At 39.8% G+C, this 16,565-nt stretch overlaps 1 protein-coding gene across 2 annotated transcripts; it reads left to right on the forward strand.

The window, feature by feature from the left end:
* Positions 1 to 1,338: 1,338 nt before the first annotated feature.
* LOC124859960 (phospholipase A and acyltransferase 3-like) lies at positions 1,339 to 6,825 on the forward strand. 2 transcript variants are annotated; one of them, XM_047352882.1, is made up of 5 exons: positions 1,339 to 1,460; positions 1,972 to 2,042; positions 2,316 to 2,424; positions 3,588 to 3,856; positions 6,130 to 6,825. In XM_047352882.1, the coding sequence occupies exons 2-5, from the start codon at positions 2,028 to 2,030 to the stop codon at positions 6,250 to 6,252; spliced, it is 516 nt and encodes a 171-aa protein (XP_047208838.1). In that variant the 5' UTR covers positions 1,339 to 1,460; positions 1,972 to 2,027; the 3' UTR covers positions 6,253 to 6,825. The 2 variants fall into 2 exon arrangements, with proteins under 2 accessions (XP_047208838.1, XP_047208839.1); XM_047352883.1 differs by lacking the exon at positions 1,339 to 1,460 and adding an exon at positions 1,509 to 1,556.
* The last annotated feature ends 9,740 nt before the right edge of the window (positions 6,826 to 16,565 follow it).

The raw sequence follows: 16,565 nt of genomic DNA on the forward strand, positions 1-16,565 counted from the left end.
CTCATTTACCGTCTTATCCTGTGTGCTGAGTCGGTTTCATCCTCTGGTTTTGTTCTACTTCGACTATCTAAGCAATTCATGATAACAAACATTGCTGAAGGATTCGCAGCTTTCAGTTTAAAGAAGAATTAGGTTATAAAATAATTTTTCAAGCTTTGAACATCCCACACAATGTTGTTGAAACCATCATCAAAAAACTAGATAGAGTTTGGCACAACTGCAAACAAGCTTTGGCTCAGATGAGAAAGTCTGTTGACAGAGCAGCTATTCATGCATTTTATAAATCTGGGGTAAAGAAGAAAGCCAGCCATTAGAAGTCCCACTTACAGTGACTGGGGCACATAACAAACATGTGAAACAAGGTCTCTGGTCAGGTGGGACTAAACATTAACTTTTTGACTAACATAACATGATGTGTGGTGCAAAACTGACATCTTAAAAACAACACCCCAGCCATGGAACATGGTATTGGTAGCATCATGGCGTGGGGATATTTTCCCTCAGTAGGAACAAGAGAGCTAGTCACAGTTGATAGGAAGATGGATGCAACCATATTCAAGGAAATCCTGGAAGAAAACCTGGTAGAAGCTGTGAAGAGCTCGGGGTAGGTTGAATGTATCCATTTCAGGAGGACAATGACCAGAAACATACAGCCAGAGCTACAGTGGAATGGTTTTGATCAAAGCATGTTGATTTGTTAGAATGGCCCAGTCAAAGTACACACTTAAATGAAACTGAGAATCTTTTCCAGTACTTTCTATTTAATGCTCACAGTCACCTTCCATCCAATCTGACTGAGCTTGAGTTATTTTGCAAAGAAAAATGGGCAGAATCTTCAGTCTCTACGTGTGCAAAGTTGGCAGACACACCTCAAAACACTTGCAACTGTAACCATAGAGACGGTGGTTCAACAAAGTATTGACGCAGGTGGCCTGAATACAAAATGCATGCTACACTTTGCAGATATATGTTGAAAAAGTTTAGCCACACAGCGCTTTTCTTTCACTTCACGATGATCCTCTTTGTGTTGTTTTATGACATAAAATCCCAATTACATACATTCAAATTTGGGTTAAGACGTGATAAAAATGTGGACAAAGTTCAAGAAGCACGAGCTATTTAAAAGGCAATGTAATGTTATTTACATTTAGTTTATTTATTTATTCAAAATTCCTGTAAAATAAAAACTGAATTGGTATGCCACCGTAATAAAAAAGAGACAGCGCCATCATTATCAACATTATTTCACTATATAACGCTCTACTCAAGATATTCACATCTCATAAAATGAATAAACATGCGCCGTGACGTTTGCTCGGTGACGTCGTTTTTATTTATTTTTTTTACCACTGAGGTCACGTGTTTAGAGCTAACAGCTGATGGTCACAGCTGATCTTTACTGTCAGCGACACCGGTAACGTGGCACTTCACGGAACCAGGATCAGAACCCATCGTCTGAGGTAAGGGACGCATCGGAACCTTCTAAATGCTTTTACCGGGATGATGTAATCACACACCCGTTCATTGAAATTCGCATCGATTCACGTTTTTGTGCTGTAAGCTGTGCCTACTAATGATTTATACTTAAAACTGGGAGGCAATGCGCTAATCATGCTCCTATTTAAACCATTTATATTGTTGTACATCTATTCATGTGTAGCAATTTCTATTATTAAACGGGTCAAACACACATTAAATTGCGTTAAATGCTGTTTCATGATAAAAATCAGTTGTAGAAAATTTGTGATCGCCTATAACACAATGTTTTCAGCAATGGAGCATCTTAATAATAACATTAATTAAATGTAATTTTTAATTAAAGAATAACATCTGTAAATTATTGATGTGTATGCCCCGTCAGGATAGGGTGGTTTTATCTAACGATTAGCCTATGCTAGAATCAGTCCTGAAAATCCTATGTTATGAGCTGCTAAAGGAATTTGTATTAAAGGTTGTTTTTTGTCTCTGCAGACCTTTAGTGAAAGTGAAAGCATTTCAAGCCTCGGCAGGTTAAAAAAAGCCCTGAAATGGCTCCAACACTGGTGAGACTGGTGTATTTAAATTGAAACTTGTCTGTTATTACATATATGTGTGACCAAGCACTGGAAAATATGTAAAACATAATGGGATTATTGTACATAGTAGAAAAACAAGGTATTAGGTGTACATAGTTTTACTGTATATATTTCATTTATTGTAAAAGTCTTGTGATTGTTAAATCCACCTCTTCTCTTGGAGTCCAGTTAGGTCAAAAGTTGAGAAAAAAAACCTTTGTTGCAACGTTCAACTTCTTTCTGTCTGTTTTTCAACCCCAGTATGATGAGAAACCAAAGCCAGGGGACCTGATTGAGATCTTCCGTGGCTCTTATCAGCACTGGGCTGTTTATGTGGGTGATGGCTTCGTCGTTCACTTGGCACCACCCTGTGAGTTAGTCAACACACACAGAACTGGTTTCCAAATACCAGCTTGGAGAAAAAGCAGCTTATGACAGGCCACATGTTCACGGGGCGTGTGCTTTTTCACAATAAAAAATAGATTCATTTTGGATTTGTTTTAATCTGAAACAAGTTTATTGATAGCTGAAAAGGGGTCTGTGTTAGAAAATATACCTTCTTTACAGACATTTTAAAACAGCAGGACAACAAGACTAAAACTTCTTCAGTTTGCTGTGTAAAATCATAAAAACAACTGCTAAAATAGAAAAGAAGAAGGAAAATTTATAATATTCATTGACGCTGCTTCATTTGTACCTAGAAGTTAAAACTTTATTATATAAACTCTAATCAACAGGTCCAGAGAAATCAGAATTTCAAGTAGCTAAATTTAAAGGTTCTTTTTACCAACCTTAACACAAAAGTCCAATATGGCTGCCTTGTGCACACAATTTAGTGATAACCAAAATAAAATAAACTGTTCTTTGCACTTGTGTTGATTTGTACCAGTCGCAGACACAGTACTATGAAACCTATTAGTTAGCATGTTCTGAAAGTGTTTGAAAGCACAACATGCAGAAAATTGCCATGTTAGCTTGAATTGCTACCAGCAGTTAGTCTAAGTACTTGTCAGAAAATCCCAATGGCTTTTAAAACAGCAACTAAAGCACAGTTAAATTTGGGTTTACATCACTGACAAATCAAAGCAGTTGGACCACAGCACAAGTAGCTTCTTTATGTTATAAAGGAGTTGTAACTTTCCACCATCAATACATGCTTCCACAGGAGCGTTGCAAAGCCGACTTGATGCAATTTCCTGGAATAATATAACTTTTACCAGATGGTACTATAAACTGCATTTATATTGTAACTATGATTGAACTGCAATGTATTTCCATCCATCTATAAGTGTCCGAACTGAATGTGTTTGTCTTGTTAAGTGACTTGAGCTAACAAGCCTTGTGAACTGGAACTATATTAAACTGAATTAAATTGAATAGTTAGCTGCCAGCACTTTTTTTCATCCGCTACATTACAGTTAAATCATTTGGATTTAACCTGCAAATAGTGCTAAAATCACAAAAGACAAGGTCTAAAAACCAAGGCCTAAGTGCCCCCATGATAATTTCCTGTTATTCTTTGTGTCTTATCAGCTGAAGTCCCTGGTGCAGGAAACAGCAGTATGATGTCCGTCCTGTACGACAAGGCAGTTGTTAAGAAGGAGGAGCTCTGGGATGTGGTGGGAACAAACAAGTGGGAGATAAACAACAGTCTGGACAATAACTACATACCCCGTCCAGCTTATGTTATTGTGCATGATGCCTGTAATATGGTTGGTTTGGAGCTGCCGTACTGCATCATCAGGGGAAACTGCGAGCACTTTGTCAACGAACTGCGCTATGGCAAGGCAGAGTCCCGGCAGGTAGGCAGCTAGGAGTTTTATGCAAAGAACCCAAGACACTAAATACCACCAAAGAACCACAGCACATCTGCTTCATCTTTATACATCATTTTTACAACTTTTTTCTTTTTAACTGTGTTCAGGTTTGTAGATCACAGCAGGTTTTGTTCATTTTCATGACTAAAATCAAGAAAGATGTATAGAAAAATCATGACAAGAAAAAGAAGAAGCAGCCAAGAACACAGCCGAGTTAGCTAAGACAGTTAACAATATTTCAGAAATGCCGACTTCTGACACCAACGCTAAACACAATGACCACTCGAAGTAAAAGTAGTGGTTGCTAAGTTTCCAGCTCTAATAGGAGTTCAAATAGTGAAAATTTATATGTTGAGTTATCCAGTGAGGAGGGGGAAGTCAGGAGAACCTGGAGACCCGGCAGTGAGTCATTTATGATTCTGGTTCTGGCTCTAGCATGTGATATTATATAGCATGCACTTTAACAGTGAATTTACAGCTCTGCCTGTCTCTTCCAAGAAATAACTTTGTGTTAAATTGCAAAACCTAAAATTCAGACACAAATTACAGATAATACCCTTTCATAAATGTTATCAGCATAAGGGAGAACACAGAGTGGTGACTTTAAGCCATCACAACAGACCCCCCAAAATTAAAAGATGCATTTAAAATTGCAAAATTATACTTGAATACTAACTTTTTTTTATCAGCTCCAGCTCAGCTTAATAAATTTGGTACTCCTTTAAGCAACAGAAAAAATACTTCTTAGTTCAGCAACATATAATCGCAAAATTATTCATACACCTGGCAGATTTCTTCTGAGTGGAAGTAATATTAGGATTTTGGAGTGACCCAGCTAGAGTCCTGTGTTCAGTCTGACAGAGAATCATTGGAGGAGGCTAAAGATGAGAGTGATGGCAAGGAGGACTTCCAGCATCAAAGAGTTGGAGCTCAAAGATAAATTGTCAAAATACCAGTAAAGACATGCAAAATGATACTCAACAATTTCCATTAATATTTGAGTAGGGTATAAAAAGTTTTTGAATAACGTGAATAAAAAAACTTTCAATTGATACTCGTTTCACATTTTATTGAGAGATGCCCGTTTCAATTTCTATACAAAAAACATCTTGTTTGTTGGAAATAATTTTAAATATAAACCTGCCATGGGCATGAATAATGATTAAGTAATGTACAGTTCCCTGAAAAACATTAATGATGATTTAAAGGAGAGTAGTTCTGACCTTAGATACTCAAAAGTATACTATTAAGCAGAGAAACATGCTTGAGAACAAACAAGTTTTGAGAAAAAGGACATTTGAAATAATTAAAAGGCAGGATGAAAGTTACAGGGTGCAATAAGCACCAGCTGACAAGTGGAAGGAAACTGAAATCCCCAGAAAAACAACAAGGCACAAGATCCAATAACCCTGCAATGGCTAAGCAGAAGCTATTATTTCAATGTCATAATGTAAAACCTAAAACATTAATTTAGAAGGAAGTTGAACAAAGGTGTATCTGCAAGTAGCTTAGGAGCTTTTTAGGGGCAAACGGGCTGTGGGGACTTTAATGTAGGCAGAGCTGACCTGCATACAACTGCACATTCATGATAATGTCAAGGTCAACTTTATTTATATAGTACTTTACAGCAAACAAGTTACACTAAAGTGCTGCACAGCAAGAACAAAGTAATTGATAGCAGTAGCGTAAAAGAAAAAAAAAACACAAGACATGAATAAAATAAGTCATTATTTCAAAAAGAAATAAAAAATATAAAAATAAAAAAGGTAAGATATCAAGCTCTATTTAATTCAGACGCCAAAGAGTAGAGATGGGTCTTTAAAATCAGTAGCTTATTCCACAGTTCTGGGGCTGAAACAGAGAAGGCACCCCTTCTTTTCGGAATGGACCTCAGAACATCTAAACTGGTTGTTTGACCTTAGTGTTTTTGTGTATCAATGGTGTTTTCGATGATCCTATAATATGAAGGGACAAAATCATTAAAACTCTTAAAAAACCAAAGGCAAAATTTTAAAATCAATGTAACGAACAGAACGCCAGTGGAGTGAAGACAGAACTAGTTATATGTTCCCGTTTTTTAGTTCCTGTTAACAGATCCTGTTAACAGAGGGATCGTTTAATTCATTTATCAATTAAATGATCCCCCTGTAGATTGGGTATCTATTTATATCCAACTCTTAAAAATACCTAGAAGGATTTTTTCTGAAGTAACTACAATAAATCAGATAAATTAAAGCAGAATTTCTCTTCCCCTGCAGGTGCAGAAGGCCGGTGAGGTTGTACTTGCGGCTGGTGCAGCTGCAGTTGTGGGTTTCGGTCTCATCGCTCTGGGTAGAGCTGTGTTTGGAGGCAGCAAAAATGAAAATGACAACATCCAGTGACTGAGGTCTGTTCAGAAGCTTTGAATAACTTATCATCAGCGAAGCCTGAGGGCAACTTACCACAACTGATCACAAATAACACTGCCTAATAACATCTGAATACGTGGGATTTTACATGGAACTGACTGACTTCTCCACTCTGTCTTCAACCATCCATCAGTTGATTTAAAACTGGGTCAAAGGGTCAAAACCGAAGTTTTGACCTTTTCCCTCCATTTTAGGGTCTAAAATTTCTACAGAGCGCACAAGAACGACAGTAGTTTTTCTTATCAATATGCCATCAGAAAAACATTGTTAAACTTTAACACTTAAATTTCATATGACTATATTTACTATAAATATTGCACTTTTTGTAAATACAAGAAATAATTACCTGACAGCAACCAAAGTCAAACATTTTTAAAATTCTAATGTACATTTTTTTTGCTGTTAAATGTCTTATAAAGCAATAAGTATATATATTTAGAAGGGCCAATCTTGAAATACAAATTTGTTCTAAGACTCATAGAAATGTACTGTTTTGTTTTCCTTATTTACCTGTTTGTTATTAATAAAGAATGACATGTGAATGTTGATGGTATCCAGTCATTTTTTAATGGAGTTTTAATGGAGAAAAGCAAATATGGTAAAACTACCTGTGTGTTAAGTTTTGTTTGAAAGTGCCTTTTAAAAGTCCTGTTTGAAAATCAGCTTTCTGTGACTTACAAAAAAAAAAAAAATACAAAAGAAATACATTTCAAAACTTTCCAAAGTTTAGATATTTTTGAGTAAATTTCGCAGGGTGAGAATATCTTATGATCTATTGAAGTGGAAGCTTGGCTTTTGAAAAGTTTATCAATATTGAATCAATATTCTATAGAATATTCTATAAAGATGCCATGATAGAAGCACTGACAGTCTTTAAATACATGTTTTGCTTTTGATGCTTTTTTCCCTATTATAGTCCCAGATAGGAGCTTACTTTTCCAATTACAGTGATCAGGTTGTATGAGGGTCTTTCACTCTTGGGTAGAGGTGTTTTACAACTGTTAATAAACTCTCTCCTCATGGGCTGTTGTCATGGGCTTCCCTGCTCTCAGTTTGTTTAGCTCTGTTTACTCAATAAATAAATAAATCGAAAGATTACTGTTACTACAAAATAATCTAACTCTTTAAATTAAAAAACATTTGACTCTGACACCTGGTTTTACAGATTTATTTGTCAAACCGCTTTGAGTATCTCTTCCCTTTTAGTAAAACATGGCCATAGTCCACCATATTAGATTACTTATTTTAACTGAAGCATGGGACAGAACTGAAATGAGAAAAAAGAACAACAAGCTAGTGGTGATTGGAAAAAGTATCCACGCTCATTTTCACATTTTGTCACCTTACAACCACAAGCTTCAATTGTTTTTGAAGGAATTTATATGACAGACCAACACAAAGTATTGCATAAATATGAAGAAGGAAGTGGATACTTGGTTGTAATATCTAACTAATAAAAATGTGAAATGTATGGCATGCATTTGTATATACAAATACAAATGCATGTATCCTATAGTGGCCAAATTTAATTCTCCCATTAAATAGCTTCAACCCTACAGCACCATTTTAATTTTCACTCATTAGTTGATTTTGTTTATTGCACTAAATTATAATTTTTTCTGTGTACAAGATATGTTTTTTTTCTGTTATGTTTTTGTTCCTAAACAAACATAAAGTAATACCATCATCAGAATGAACAAAAACTCTGTACATGTGCAGCTCATTGCCAGTTGTGACTGAGGCCGGCTTTACGCAGGGGCAAGAGGGGCCAATGCCCACTCAACAAATGCCTGGCCCCCTCAAGTCAATTGTCAATCACACAAGCACAAGCCTCGCCTTGCCTCACACTCCTCCTCCCACACCTGAGGTAAGGTGATCAGATTTCTGAAATCAAATCCGGAGACATTTCCAGCTCGGAGATTTAAATAAATGTTATCAGGATATACTGAAAACAATGGTACAGTTATGGTTTCATTTATTTTAAAATATTAAATTAAACAAATGAAATCAAGTGTAATAGCAAGAAAGAGTCTATACACACTGCTAGCATTTCCTAAGAGTAATAAAACGAATAAAGTAATAGCAGTAGTAATGTCTATCTTCTTTTCTCTCCTCGTTTGTCTGTCTAACACTTTCTTTCCTCACTCTTAGCTTTCCTTCTTTATCTATCCTTCTATTTTCATCCTCTCTCCTCTTCTATCAGTCTTGCACTATTCTAAAAGATGGACATATTATAATTACAATCCTCTCCAAGAACATTAGAATGTATAACGTACTGAAAAATTACATTTTAACAAATAAAATGAGATTTTGTTTCAGCGTTACTGACCGACAGCTTCATTTTATATGGAAGTTTTATATGTCCAAACTAAGTAGACAAACACCCGTCAGCCTAAAAGTTTCACTCAAGGAGCTCTTTTCATGCAAACATTTCTACTGGTCCTCGTGCTAACATTTTGCTAGGTAGTTAACATTACAGGCTAATATATGTCGAAGGCTAAATATTATGTTCTATGATATAGAGCAGCACCAAAAAATTATGAATAAGCAGGAAAATGTTACTTAGCCGTCTGTTTGATTTTATTAGCATAATAAAAAACCCAATGTTAACATTAATCACCTAAAGTAGGTTTGTGATTTAAAATGAAAGGTAGGTCTTAAGTTGAGCTACATGAATGTGCGGTGAGTTATATTGATATTGGTAATGGTAAATTATTAGTGTAATGTTTCAACTTTGTCAGAAAACAGTCAAATAATGTTATAATGTATAATGTTATCACACCTGAGTCAGTGTGTTTCTTTTGACTATGTTGCATAGCAAAACATTGATTTATTTCATTTACAAATTTTGCATCATAATGCCAAGAAAAGCGAGGCTATAAAAACATAAATATTTGTTTTTTCATTTAAATTTTATGAATAAATTTGGCAATGGATGCCCTTTTTTGGCCTTAGCACCTGCCTCCAAAAATGTCTGTGCATGTTCTGACCAGCACCAGATCCAATTGGGATGTGGTGCTGGTCTGGTTTAAGCTTTCTGAATATCTTTTGTATTTTCCACCTTTAGCATGAAGCTGTCTCTCAACATCAAGCCAAAACGTACCAAAGTAAAGGCCGCACCTCAGTGTATATTAGATGAACTCTTACCATCATTTTGAGATTTTGTAATTGACCAATATAATTTCACAGTGACAGTTGATTAACCAATGACAATCACTGATTGATGATGTCAAGTTTGACATATTTTTCAAAACTATTGATATGAGTAAAAAGACACAACATTTTAAGATTTTGAGATGTGGAGGTTTCTACTTTTCTGCTAGACAATGACAACTATTTTGATAGAATTGTCCCATTAATAATTTCTAAGAAAAAACAAATGTTGTGAAAAGCAGCCCAAATTTTAACAACCCACCCAAAGCAATTTTTTCCACCCCAATGTGTTCAAAAGAAACCCAGCTGTAGGGAAACCAGTCCAGTCTGTCAAATTGCACAGCACTACATAGTTTACCCCAAACCCATAAAGAATACACTAATCAACAACTGCAATAAACATGCTGGAGCATAAAGGGTATGCATGATGATGCCCCCTTCAGATACCTGCCTGCAGTGATAAAGCTTTATTTTTCTTTTGCCTGGGTGGCAGCTCTACACTTTCATACTTCAAATTTTTTTTTTTTTTACTTTGTCCTGTCCAGCAGAGTAGCACTCAGAATTGTTGTCTGATTGCCAAGAAGAAGCCCAACAGATTTACTTTCACAAGTGGAGCATTACAGCTAAATCCATAATGCTCTGCCTGATCTTTCTAAAAGAAACTTTATTAGAAACTGCTTTGGGATTATTTCAATTGTTATGGACACGGAGATGGAAACAAAAAGGATAAAATAAGAAGCGAGAAAGAGAGAGAGTTGCGGCAAAAAGGAAAAAGGGAGAGAAGGAGAAAAGAATGGAGAAGAGAAAGAAGGATGAAGAGTTTACAAGATAACACCCTGCTTGCTTCTACATCTGCAGAAACATATATAATAACAGCATTGTTACCAAAAAGTGCACTAGGGTACTAATGAATGCAAGATGTATTTAGTGGTAACTGCAGCTCAATATAGAACATTTGTGTATCTGTAGACACCTGAATGTAAACACCTATGAGTGTGAGTGCACTTGTGTATACAAGGTTTCTCCATAAAAATATGCAATAGCGAGTGTGAGGAGCCACATTCCTGCCCCTCTGGGCCTGAGACAGACATGGAGGAGATCCAAGCCACAGATATCAAAAGGCCCACCAGAGCACAGGAACCCCAGGAGAACCACAGCCGGGACTACTGCAACCCCCCTAGAGAAGAGCAGGGAGAGTCCCAGGGGGACCACCAGCTCCAGAGGTGCTCCAGATCCAGCACTGGCAAGCAGCCACCGGGAATGAGCCGGCACACACCAAAGCACCCAGGCCTGGACACTGAGAACCACAAGTACACCAGCAGGCAGAGACACCAGCCACCGGCAGGGAGTGTGGCGCAAAGGAAATAGGCCCCACATTTGATTTGGCCCTAAACTGATCCAGGAGAAGGAGCAGCCCAAGACCTAACCTGACACAAAATCAGGCACACACAGTCACAATGACACATTCCCACCCTCATGCGTACCTGATGTGTAAAACACTTACACCCACGCACCCAACGTAAAGACACACAATGATGGACGTGTACACTCACTCACACTCCCCATACATACTCTATACTCCCAGGTCCAGGTGCCGATACTCCATAGTGGCAACCACCCCCCGGACCCAGGAGATGGTCCTCTTCTCTCTGGGGTGGAGACAGCCAGACCGCCCAAACACCAGCCCAGACTTGTACCAGCACTGCCCGATCCCGAGCGACCAACGCCCCAAACCCCAGTCCCCAACGACCTCCATCCCCATCTGGAGAGGAGGCCATGTACAAAAGAGGGGTCTACCTGGTCCAAAAAAGCCCACCAACCAGAGCTGCAACAGAATGAAACAGAACAGAATGAACCCCAACATGAATCTCCCCACAGGGCCACCCCCAACCTGGACACAGATATCAAACACATTCCCCCGTACCCAAATGCCACGAATCCCCTCCCCACAGGGGTACACCCTCACAGATGAGCTCCATCCCCAAAATGCCGACAAAGATACACCCACACAGCGCAAGCGCCACACACAGCCCTGCTTCAAGCACCCCCGTTGCATCCTGCACCCTAGCACACAGCAAGGCAAGGGCCTCGCGCAACCCCACCCCGGCTTCGCCCACAGGCGCAACAGACCAGACACCACTGAGCACCGTTCTCACATAGAACCCCCAACCCCACCCTAAGACGGGACAAACTCACAAGAGGTCCCCGGCCAGTGGCATGCACTCTTGGCCTTTGGACCCCACCACGTCCCCTGCAACCACACAAACACACCACATCACTGCCAATGCAACAATAGCCCAGGGACAAAAATTAACCAGCTCAGCTCTACCATCATCGCTCAGCCAATTCAAATGCCAGCGACCCCACATCCAAAAAGAGGACACAACCCCACCCCACATGCTGCAAACCGCTCCACGCCACACTCCAGCCTGCCAGCTCGATTCCCACCCCCCTGGACACGACATCCAGTGGAGCAGCACACTGCCGAGCCCGCCTAACCATCAGGCCAATGCCAGGAGCCCCAGCCCGCCAGTCCATGCAAGACAGTCCATGCATGGCCAACCTGCCAGCCGCCCCAGTGCAGGCAGGCACAAGACATGCCTCACCCACCCAACCGCAGCCCGGACAGGGGCCAGAGCTACAGAAGGAAGCATTGGAGGAAGACCTCCACAGCACACCAAAGACCAGGCACTCCGCCAACCCCACACTTAAACCCCGGAGGCGCCCCAGCATGCCAGCCACTCAAACTCCTGCATGGCATACCCTGCTGCACCAAGCAGGCCGGCCGGCCAGTCCCTCCACTAAAGCGAAGCTACATCCCAATCAACGCTGCACACTGCTCGGTGCCTCCCGCCCAGCCGACAGACCGGGCACCAAAGCCAGGGACCGAAATCCAAAGAAATCCAAGTGATCCCGAGGGAGCCAAAACACCAGTCCTGGCACCAACCAATCCCCAAGACCCGATCCATAACCCCAGCCCAGGCCCCGACCAGAAGGCCCGCTCCTTCTATTGGCCTGCGACCTGTAGTGGAAAAATTGTCTTATGCTTTAGGTATAAAGAAGTGATTTTGTTTTAACCAACAGTTATAATAGTTGCATGCAAAAGAGTTAATTAATTGTTCTCATAACCTTGCTGAATGTGTTCTGAGATTTGTAGAGGAAGAGAGTAAAAACTGCCTGAGCAGTTTCAGACAGGAGGTTATAGGCCTTGTGAAAAGAACACTCTATTGTCTCTAACTAGGGAGTTGTTTTTGCAGAAGCTGTTTCTTGTCAAGATTTGTAATGTATAAAGGAACGCTAAAGACTTCAGTGTGCATTCACTGAACTGTGTTTTGTGCCTTTCAAACGCTGTGAGCCTTTGAAATAATCACTTTAAAAACTAGTCTTGGGAGAAATCAATTTATTGAAGCAGTATCTCACTCTATTCATAATAGATTTCCATAACAAACTTGTCATTGGTCGGCAGGAACCAGCAAGCTGGACACATGGCGGACGTGACGACAGCTCTCTGGCCAAGCTGGAGGACCCGTTAAGGACACTTCAGTCCTCCTGAGGAGAAGACTTAGGGGGAACCTGGACTTCCGTCTCCTGCGTCAACAGCTGCCTGGATTACAAGAACTAGAGTGACTTCTATATCGGGTGAGAACTGTTTCATTTCAAAAATTAATTTAAACTTAATCTAAAATTTAAACTGTGTGTCGGATGTTTGAAGGAGAAGGGTACAGGAGAGGGTAAATTTCAGATGCTTACAGAGGCCATAAAACACTTAGAAGCACAAACAACACCATGTGTGGAAATTATGCTCATTTATCTGCTGAAGCTTATAAAACAATGCCTAATGCACTTGGTGTGTTCAATAATTAACCCAGAGACAGGAAGAAAATTGTTTAGAAGGTACTGACAAAGCCTTTCAAACATATTACAAAACACTATATACACAACCAAAACAGAATAAAACAGAAGAGGTTAAACCATTTCTCGACTCAATAGTTTCGTCATGTTTACTCAGTTTCTGCTTCAGGGGCTTCTGTAAAAGAACGATTTCTGTACCATTGTCTTGCAGTACACAAACAAGGAAAAAATTTAAACATTCCTTTTTGGTTTATCAACACTGACCTATTAATTTGATAGGTCGAGATTTGATGTGTGCATTGTCTTTAACGTTGGTGTCATCCACTACAGGAATACAAATTTCATGTGCGGATGCAAAATCATTTGATGATGTTTTCACTGGGGTTCATTATTCACCTAACACGTGTTGAGAATTAAAATCATGTGCTTTCATGCTATTAGTTTAGTTTGCATCTGGGAACATTAAACTGAGATTTAACATGAGTGAGCCTTGAGGAGAGATCACAGATCACAGCAGGAGTCAGGATGGAACAAGGGTGAAGCAGAGGTTAGAAAGTTCTCAACAGCTGCAAGCAGTGAAAGCTGGCTGTAGGGACAATAAAGCAATAAATGTCAACTTTTGGGCACGGTATAGATATCACAAGGGAGCTTGGCTGATTTACAACACCAGACTGCATAAGGGGAAGGCACAGTCAGTAAGCTTTGAAGTAGATGGTATAAAAATGTTCTTGCAACTGTGATGAGAGAGACATCTGGGTAAAGACAGCCATGCTTTGCTGAAACCTGCAATCTCTCCGTAAGGCCTTACGTAATTTTCTTTCTTTGTGTTATTCTGTATGTTTTCATTTTGCATTGGAAATCATTGGACTTATTATCTTCCAAATTAAACTTGTGTTAATCTTAATTTCCTGCTCTTCATCTGTTCTTTCTCACAACATCCGGACTGGGTGAGGTTGAGGCTGCAAGGATATCAGGGATAGCATTATTGAACCTCAACACACGCCTTTATACATGTACCAATGGAAGCTTCCATCAGGTCCTCGTGTGTCAGACTTAATCACGCTTACGTGCTTACACATGCTGACTTTATGAGTCATGATGCTTTGCACTGTTCTGCTAATGTGAAGAGTGGACCGGATGAATCTTATGAACAAAGATTTTTCCATACTTCTTCTGATTGGCTCCACACGGTTTCTTGCTTTTGGAATAATTACAATGCTGCCCTGCAAGTTAACCTGTCTCAAACACAACAGTTTTTCTCAGTAGATAACTCATTCCCTCATGTTTCCTTGACAAAACTGTGAGAATGGAGTGGAGAGATGTGGGAAGTTTTGTGTTAAAGTGTACTCTTATTTCTGATTGGATAGTAACCTCTGACCCAACCATTTGGTTTTCACAAAAACATCAAGTCTATAAAAACGTTTTCACTTCTTTTCACTGTGCACACATAGTTCAGCTGGTGGACATAACTCACAGTCTGGCTTCTGTTTCTCCTCTATTGTCTTCAGTTCCTTCCACAATATGATCAGCTCAGAAATATGATGTTGGCCTAATTTCTGATTGTGAACCAGTTGTCATAGCTCCTAAGTCTGATTATATACCCCACCAAAAACAATATCCTCTGAGAAGGGAGGCTTGAGGGCATTAGGCCAGTTTTCTACTCACTATTCCAGACAGGACTAATTGTGCCAACTCCCACCTCACCAGTTAGAACACCTTTATTTCCTGTTAAAAAATCCGACCTGAAGGCCAGCCTGCTGAATGCCGATTTGTGCAAGATATACAGGCAGTAAACAAAGCTGTGGTACCATGCGCCCCATCTGTGCCCAATCCACACACTATTTTGTCCCAAATTCCTCCTGATGCAAACTTGTTTTCTGTTGTGGATCTTTCAAATGCAGTTTTCTTAGTCCCAGTGCATCCTGATAGCTAAATTTGGTTTGCATTTGCAACTCTGCATTTGAGTTTGATGGTAAACCTTACACTTTTACTAGACTGTGTCAATGTTATTGTGAAAGTCCCATTATCTACAATGCTGCATTGAGAGATTCTTTGGCTGATTTGCATCTTACTAAAGGTTCTGTCCTTCAGTATGTGGATGACCTTTTTATTTGTGCACCAACTGAGCAGCAATGCAAATCAGGCATTTTGAAATTGTTACATCACCTTTATACTAAGGAAGATCAAGCCTCTCTGTCAAAACTGCAGTTTGATCAAAATAAAGTTATTTTCTTGGGACATGTGATTTCAGCTGCCTCCCACTCTTCCACGTCCACTGAGGTCACTCAAGCAGTTGCCAACATTCCTAAACCGCCCACAAAAAAGCAAATGATGTCCTTCCTGGGAATGACTTCTTATTGTTGTTCATTTATTCCCAGTTACTCTGTTCTGGAAAGTCCTTTGTCTTCTTTGATTTATGGGAAAAGTCTCTCTGCCCAGGATCGCATTACCTGGACACCTGAGGCAGAAAAAACATTTCAAGACTTAAAAAATGCACTACAGCAGGCACTAGCTTGAGATTTGCCCCAACCGGCGAAACCTTTAATTCAGATGGTGGATGAAAAGAAAGGTTTCATGTCCTTTGTCCTCTTACAACATGGTGGACATCTTAGAACTGTCGCTTATTTCTCTTCTAAACTTGATGCAGTAGCTCCAGGCCTCCCTGGATGGTCTCAGAGCTGTGGCAGCAGCAGAAGAAGTTGTTCTGGCTTCCAGAGACATTGTGGGTTATTCTCCTTTAACGGTGTATGTGCCACACGCTGTATCGATTATTCTCCTTGAACAAAAAACATCACATCTTTCAGCTGCATGTTGGCTGCGGTACACTTCTGTCCTTCTTGACATGCCCAACATTACTGTAAAGCGTCGCACCACTCTAAACCCAGCCACTCTCCTTCCAACTGCTGATGATGGAGACCCTCATTCTTGTGCTGAAGTACTACAGATTTTCTGTACTCCCAGACCAGACCTCTCTGATGAACCTATTCCAAACTCTGACCTCACCTTGTACATTGATGGGTCTTCCCGTCGCTCAGACTCGGGTGCTAACCTGGTGGGCTTTGCTGTATGCTCAAATTTTGAAATCCTAATGTCAGGCCCTTTACAAGAGCATTTTTCTGTACAAACTGCAGAACTGGCGGCTTTAACAGAAGCCTGCAAATTGGCTGAAGGGAAGTCTGTTACCATTTATACTGACAGTCGGTACTCATTTGGCGTAGTTCATGATTTTGGAGCATTGTGGAAACATCGCTCCTTTTTAAAGTCTGATGGTAAACCTTTTC

Source organism: Girardinichthys multiradiatus, chromosome 23 (genome assembly GCF_021462225.1).
Source record: "Girardinichthys multiradiatus isolate DD_20200921_A chromosome 23, DD_fGirMul_XY1, whole genome shotgun sequence".
Lineage (NCBI taxonomy): Eukaryota > Metazoa > Chordata > Actinopteri > Cyprinodontiformes > Goodeidae > Girardinichthys > Girardinichthys multiradiatus.